The sequence below is a fragment of the Gavialis gangeticus genome, unplaced genomic scaffold (assembly GCF_001723915.1).
Source record: "Gavialis gangeticus isolate Ggan-Ray unplaced genomic scaffold, GavGan_comp1, whole genome shotgun sequence".
In the NCBI taxonomy this organism is placed as follows: Eukaryota; Metazoa; Chordata; order Crocodylia; family Gavialidae; genus Gavialis; species Gavialis gangeticus.
This window is the reverse complement of record NW_017729025.1, coordinates 130,970,874-130,978,802: the sequence shown is the minus strand read 5'-3', so window position 1 is coordinate 130,978,802 and position 7,929 is coordinate 130,970,874. Positions and strand designations below refer to the sequence as shown.

General features: G+C 41.4%; 1 protein-coding gene across 2 annotated transcripts in view; it reads left to right on the top strand.

Moving 5' to 3' along the window:
- Positions 1 to 2,048: 2,048 nt before the first annotated feature.
- Positions 2,049 to 7,929, top strand: part of TEAD1 (TEA domain transcription factor 1) — a 178,543-nt gene continuing 172,662 nt past the window's right edge. For both annotated transcript variants that reach the window (XM_019519563.1, XM_019519562.1), the window contains exon 1: positions 2,049 to 2,279. In XM_019519563.1, coding sequence (XP_019375108.1) covers positions 2,132 to 2,279 — 148 coding nt within the window. In that variant the 5' untranslated portion in view covers positions 2,049 to 2,131. The remainder of the gene's footprint in view (positions 2,280 to 7,929) is intronic.

Sequence of the window (7,929 nt, the reverse complement as noted above, 5' to 3'; positions counted from 1 at the left end):
CTCACTGATTTTTTTTTTTTTTTTAACCCCCACCTTAGCCACCTAAATTCTTTTTGGGTTGTTTGTCTCTTGTTCCTTTTCTGGTATGAAAAAATGTAATATACCTGAATGTGCGGAGGCAAATTTATTCCTGGAGTTACTTCATTGACTTGCACAGAGTTACACCAGGGATGGATTTGGTCTGGCATGGCAGATTTTAGCCTGGAGCAAACCTTTATAGCAGAGTTGTATTTCTCTCAGAAATATAAAAGGAACACTGACAGATCTGTAGCCGTACTGGTGTGAGCAGGTGCTGTTGTATTAAATTATTTCTTATGAAATTGATTCAGCAACTTGAAGCTTGTAATCTTTGTTCTGTTGTAGTTATGTGGCAAAGACCTTTTAAAACGTAGATTAAATGTATAATATCTTCTCTTATCATTCCCTTCACTGGCATTATTATTTTAAAAGTTTCACCTTATATATAGCTCAACCTCTGAATGTTATGCATTTGGGTAAGACCTAAATATTGCTGTATTTCCCACTTAAACACAGTGGACTGAATTTAATCTCTGGAGTAGTTCCTTTGACTCCACTGACATCTGGAATGAATGGGAACAATAGTATTATTTCTGTTTTAATTTAACCCATTTGTTCTTTAAGAGTTAGTGGCGCCAGTTTCTCACTGGTTTAAGGTGACATGCTTACACTGAAGTCAGTGCAGTGACACCAGTTTACACCAGGTGAGAATGCTCCCCTAGATTTTAAAATTATTAGTGGTAAACAAAATGAAGTACATTGCATTTAGTTAAATATTTTTCCCAATACTATTTTTCCCATATTTCATTAGCTGTAGAATAAATAAATAAAAACAAATAACCTGTTGCTTGTGTACAGAGGCATGCAGAAAATGAATTAATAGCTCCCATTGCAAAATAATCTCTCTACATGTGTTCCAGGGTGGAATTGAAATGTGCATTTTACTTTCTGTTGGTTTTTACAAACTCAATAATCTCAGTAGTAAATTCACGTTGGGTGCATCTACACATGAAATTAATGTGACACAGTAAACTGTGGAGCAATTCAAGCCAGAGTCAGCTGCTTCTGGGTGCAGTGTCTGCACGTGTGTTTAGGGCAGCAGCAGCTTAGGCTGGGGCTGAGCAGCAGGCTGGGAGGGGGGGAACAGCCCCAGGCTTCTGGAGGCAGCATTGGGTGGTGGAGGGGCTTGCTGGGGCACAAAAGTGCTAAAGTGTGGAGCCATGCGGCAGGAAGCCTCCGCATTTTAGTGCCTTTGTGCTCTAGCCAGTCCCTGTCACCACCTACTTGTGCATTTCATTGCACTTAATTACTCTGCGGTAAGATAGTACTATCTGCAACTGTGCTATCTTACAGTGGAGTGAATTTACTGTGCCTTAATACCGGTGCACATGTAGACAGTGACGCTTTACTGCAGAATTAATTAGTCAGCTCTGCAGTAAACTTGTGTGTAGATGCACCCGTTGCCCATGTCCAGATGAACACAACTGTAGTATGTGTCACTGCAGACCTCTCTGTGGCACCACGTACCACACATTCAGGCATTTCCTGCACTACAACTTGCAGTGCAGGGTTTTTTTCTGACCCTGGAGATCCATGGGTCAAAAAAACCCATGAAGCAGGGCAGTGTACATGGGGACAGAGCCATGCTCTGGCTGCTGGCCAGGCTGCAACCTGCAGGAGTGACATGGTTGTAGCTTTTCCCAGCCCCCAGGATCCTAGGTAAGGCTGCTGGGGCCAGCAACTGTGTTGGTTCCAGTCTCCCCTACCCCAGCTCGGGTAGCCTGCCATGTGCCAGAGGGTGTGTAGCACAGGTGTTCCCTAGGGGCAGTTAGCAGTGGCACAAGGTGTCCTGCTGTTACTTGTCCTTGGGGAACCAAACGTCCACACTTGTCTGAATTGTCTGTCATTGGAAGTTGTGTCATGTCGATTTAGAATTAGGAGTAGCCAAGGACAGTTCATGTCAAATTCCATGTCTTTAATATATATTGTTGGGTTTTTTTCTTTTAGGTTTATTTTCTTTAAGACTCCAGGCTTAGGCTTGGAGACCCCAGCCATCATCATTGAGCCCAGCAGCTGGAGCGGCAGCGAGAGCCCTGCCGAAGACATTGAAAGAATGAGTGATTCTGCAGATAAACCTATTGACAATGATGCAGAAGGTGTCTGGAGCCCTGACATTGAACAGAGCTTTCAGGAGGCTCTAGCTATCTATCCACCATGTGGGAGGAGGAAAATAATCTTATCAGATGAAGGCAAAATGTATGGTAAGTAGTGTGGATTTAATCTTTTGAAATTAATGTCTAGTGAGATGCACACAGCCAGACCTGTATTTAGACTAAAGGCCAGATTCTGATCACAGTTTTACTGGTATAAATCTGGAGGAACTCTGTGAAGTTAAAGGATTTTCTCCCCATTTTCACTCTGACTCTAGCACATTTAGTTACACTGGTCACATAAGAACTCATAGTAAGTAACTGACTGAAGCTATGCAGTTGCAGAATTGTACTTTTAACAAGCACTAGCATGTGGCTAAATATGTAAAATAAGGTTTTAAAAGTGTATTCCTTGTGGACATAGAGAGATATGTAAGCGGCCTTCATTTTTGATGAAAAAAATAACAGCGACTTGAACGAGAAATTGGAAATGCAGTTCAAGTGATTGCATGATATAATATACTGTGCTTTAATACAGAAGTGATAAAGTTCTTGTCACTTCCAGAATCCTCTCAGTGAGCTATGCAAGCTCATTCTTTTTCTTTTCTCAGTGTGAACTACTATAAATTATGTGATGTGCTGACAGCATTTCATAAATATATACTTCATTAAAGAATACAGATGTCTATGCATATTATTCCAAGAGTGTTTAGTTTTTGTCTTCCCAGTTTACTTCAGCTAATCTCTAACTTTGGAGGCTTATGTTGCCTTTCTTTTAATTTCTGTAAATATTGCTGACTCCAGAGTTTTATTTTGGCTCCTTACATTGTGAAAGGCAGATGGTGGGTTGTTCCTATGCTCTCTAAGTTCCCACTAATCACGGAGTGCTTTGGTGACTGGTTTTTTTTTTTTTTTACTGTTATGGTTAACAATAATCAGGAATCTACCTGATGCATCTTTGCTGGCTGTTAGACTAACTGTTCCTCAATAGTGAAACAAATACTATTTCACATAATGGGGTGTTGTGTCTTTAACATGGTCCCTTCTCCATAAAGATTAGTAGAAATCTACAGAACAAACTAGCAGGCACTGTAAGGAGAAAGCAGATGGTACTGCAGCTGCCACCAGCTGTGCCCCCTCCCCCAGTACTGGTTGGATGATGTAATGGAAACAAGGACATTTTTTTTTCTTTCTGTGGTGTTGGAGTCTCTCACAGCCTGTCAATGTCACAGAGAGGCAGAAACAAACCTTAAGGCGTTAGTTTGCAGCTGTCATGTGACCCTTGCAGCCAAATGAAACATAATGTCTGGAAAAATAGAGTTGTGATGAAGCATCTCAGCTGCTGTTGGCAGAAAGTTACTAGGCCCTGGTTTCCTGCTGGATTTTTTTTTTTTTTCATATCGGAGAATATAGTTTCTCTTGTGCCCTCCTTCCCTCTGATTTCTGTCTGTTTTGATTGTAATGCCTTTTGCTCTTTCTCTTTAGAAAGAGAAGAAAATTAGTTTAATTAGAAGGTTGTGCTCTTTCTAGGAGGACTTAGAAATGTACATACAAACATATTTATTATATATTTACGGTTAAAGACTATACTACTACATGGGCTCTCATCAGGCAAAAACAATGTTGGCACAGTTTTTAAAAATCAAGCTCCCTAAATCCATAGTTAATCTACAATAATAACCTCTAATATGTATTTTTTAATTTGGAGATCCTTTTCTGCATGAAATACTGTATTTGTGATGTGATTTATTTAATGAAAATCCACACATGTATGCGTTCAAGGGTTTAATCTTTTACCAATCCGTGATGTAGTTTTAATGGGACTACTGTTCTGAATCTTAAATGCCAGATGATCATTACAGTCTAATTTTTAAAAACTGTCTACATATGCATATTTAATTGCCAATAAGTACCTTAAATACTACAAAACCTGGCCAAAATATTATTAATATCTATTTAGTAACTAACTTAAGTGCATATATTGAACTATAACTTTGATTTAAAGTGTTGCTGTTATTTAAAAAAAAAAGAAATATGTAAGGAAATATGGAATACTGTATTAGGAGAATTTACATCCTGACTTTTTAGTGGATGAACTCATGTTTCATTCTTCAAGCTGAGTAACTGCTTTGTAGTGTTTGAGGATTTATTGAAACCATGCTAGGTTTCTGAGGACTTTATAATAGAGTCTTATGGCCCTAAGAGCATAATTGTTCTCCAAGGATTTTGAAATCAAAACAGTGTAAGTGTTTTAGATTCTGTGTGGCATAATGAAAATAATTTAATGCCTTTTAGTGGCATACCAAGTTTATTTCCCTTACAGGAGAGACTTTGCAATATTTCAAAGCTTCTGCAGAGTTGGGGGATATTGTAATGTGTCAGTAATTCATAAACCATGTAAGACAAAAGGTCAAGATAGCACCATTTCATTTTCTGACTGAAATTACCTTTAAATATAGACACTAGAACAAATATGATTTGCTGTATGGACAAATGTCATGATTACTGAATATGAGTGAAGTTAGGCAACTGTGTTTTTTTTCTTTCACAAAAAGATATTTGAAAGAGAGAAGAATTTGTTCTTGTGGAAGTTTTAAACATCTACCACAGATTTAACATATATTGTAATATTAGCAGAATTCCTTCGGTATTCCTTTGTGATTATCTAAAAGATCTGGTTGGGTGTGGGCTGCCTGCTTACTTATTTTATTTTAGGGGTGCGTGCAGGCATTCCTGGGCTTTTTAAAATGCCAAAAGTATACTTACAAGGGGTAATATGTGGTCTTTAAACCTGTGGTATAGAGGAGTGTCTGTAGTTTATTTGTTAGTTGGATTTAGTTATTTTTAAATTTGATTTTTAATTTGACTGTTTCACACCATGTAATATTTTTGGAGGGGAGGAAAAAGTGGAGCCATTAGCTGATATCTCAATTCTAGTTCTTTTAACTCAATTTTCTGTCAGCTTCAGCCTTCCATAAAAGTAACCTGCAAGACCAAAACAGAAGGGCAAAAGAAGTTCTCTAGCCATTGTCTCTTGCAAAGGAGTTTTTCAGGAATGTTGTGGTTTGGGGTGGGTGGCCTTCTACTGCTGCAGACTCAGTGAGCCCATGGAAAAAGGAACTTGTAGATCCACAGGCATAATGATATGTTCTGTTATGCCTTCAATTTCTGTGACTTGCTTGTGCCCTCCATTTTTTGGTTTTTCTCCATTCTTTGGCCATCTTTTTGATCTTTACTGTGGTATTATTGATGCAATAGCTGCGGGTAAAAAATGGAAGTGACTAAAAAACTTAGTTCAGGAAAACTTATCCTGCAAACTGATAAGTACCTTTTCAACCCTCTTTGAGGAAATGGTTGAATAAAGACCATAGAAAAGATAGGCTACTCTTTTATATTGTGTAGCTTAAATTTGCTTTTCAGGATTAGTGTAGGAAGGATTTTGACATCATCTTTCATTGCATTAAAAAAATGTTATTGATAAATTCAGATATGATTGGTAACAAGAAGTGCAACTCTGCTGGACTTATTTCCCATCCCATAAATTAAGCATCACAAATGTCTGTTGTTCTAGCACATACTAAAACCTGCAGACCATTAGAGGGCATTGGTTGTCCTGTATTTGTACTTAATTCAAATTGTTGGTCTTTTTCTGTTGACAGTTTAGTTGCTTGTAACAATTCCTGTGAACTCACTTATTGGCAAGGTACTTGCCTGCACTTGTCTCTGCTCCTGCAAAGACTGTGTTTTGGAAAAATCAGAAGAATGAAAGCTACTTTGAAATACAGCCTTAATTCATCGCTGGTGTAACACTGCAGTCAGTAAAGTTACAGTAGGACTGAATTTGCTCCAGTGTGTTTGTTTTCATTTACCTGTAATTTAGACATATCAAAGACATAACTTTGATACACTTTCAAAATGATGTCAGAGTCATTTAAAACTGTCATTAAGGGAAATAACTGCAGACATGCAGTTATTTTACTACCTCATGCAGATATTTTACTATCAAGATTACTGACTCAGCCTAGCAAAGATGGCTTTTGTATTTTATTGGGCACAAATTGAGATAATTTAATCTTTTAAATTAAAAAAAATTATATAAAGATTAACTTGGGGAGCATGTTAGTTATTACAATTATAATTTACTCAGTGGAATCTGTATAGGAAAAAGAACAATTTATTAATAACAATTTAACAGAGGCTTGCAGAATCTGTTTACTTATTCTGAAAAGATTAATAAGCACTATTTAAAGTTACAAAAGTACACTATAGTCTTGCAAAACTCTTACATTAATGTATCAGTCTGTCCTTATGAAGGTGGTAGTGAAAAGCCTCATGATGCCGTACTCACCCATCATACAAAACATTCTACTAAGACAAAGATAATTTTTGCAAAACTTAAAGCACTGTACATTAATTGAACATTAAATTAATAGCTAATACCTCCACAAAAGGCTCACTTCTGTCAAGATTATATAATACTTTAGTATAATGGCATTCCTACAGCTTCTCTTTCACTGACTTTTATCAGAAGGTATCCTGGATTTCCCTGATTAAACCCCCCCACCCTCAAATTCTCATAAAAAATTTCAAATTCTCTGATAAACCCCCCCAAAATCTGTGATTTAAAGCCCCCTCACTTCCCCGCCCCCCTCCGGCTCTACTCATGCCCCTCACTCCCTGCCTGAGCCCACCAGCCTTGCTTGTGCCTGTCACTCTCCCTGCCAGCCCCCCAGCCCTACTGGTGTCCATTGCCCCCCACCTACAGCCCCCTGCCCCCCCAGCCCTGCCAGAGGGGGCCCACAGACCCTTGCCCCTGGCAGGAAGTGGCAGCTGCTGCAATGGAGCAGAGCCCAGCTCTGCCCCTGCTGCCTGCCTGCTGCAGGCTCAGGTGGGTGGGGCCAGCTCCCCACCGCTGTGCATGCTCCTAGGGGACTTGTGCTCTCCAGATCTGTGCATGGGGCAGGGGAGGGCTGCCCACGGTAGGGTTGGGCTCCTGCCCTGCTGCCCCTCCCCCAGGGCCTCTGCAGTCCAATGGGTGCAACCTGGCAATGCAGGACAGAGTGGGGCCAAACAGGAAAGTTGCTTGCTGCTGTAAGCTTTGTGCTGCCCTGGCTACGTGCCCCTTGTGCACGCAGTAGCAGTGAGGGACACAACCCCACACCGCTTCTCCTACTGCTGTGCACTTGCAGGAGACTCACTGCCAGGACAGCATGGGGCTTGCAGTGGCAAGGAGTTCCCCATGCAGCCCCACTCTGCCCTGTAGTGCCAGGTTGCAGCCTCTGGGCTGTGCAGGCCCCTGGGAAAGGCAGCAGAGCAGGGAGCCCAAGCTTGCAGCGGGCAGCATGCAGCCCCCACCCTGCACACAGATCTGGGGGGCATGGGTCCCTCCTGCCCCCCTGGGAGTGCGTCCAACAGTAGGGAACCAGCCTGTCCCCTGGACAAATTGCCTACGACCCTGTCCTGCTCCCTGCTGGGGCTCTGTGGCTGTGCATTGTATCCCCAGCCCCCAAGCCTTTTGCACTGCCCAGCTGGGCAGCAGCCCCAGCCCTGCCCAACTCCCTTTCTCCCTATGGGGGCCTCAGTCACCCCTCCCCCACCCCTCACTTACCTGCGTGAGCTGCTCTTCCCGCTGCCTGGCAGCCATACACATGGACATGCACATGGCGCCCCCTGCCTGAATGCCCTCCTTCTGCTCCCTGCAGCCCCTTGCAGGCTGGAACTCTGCCAGCCTGCAGAATGCTCTTTGCAAAACTGCAAAATC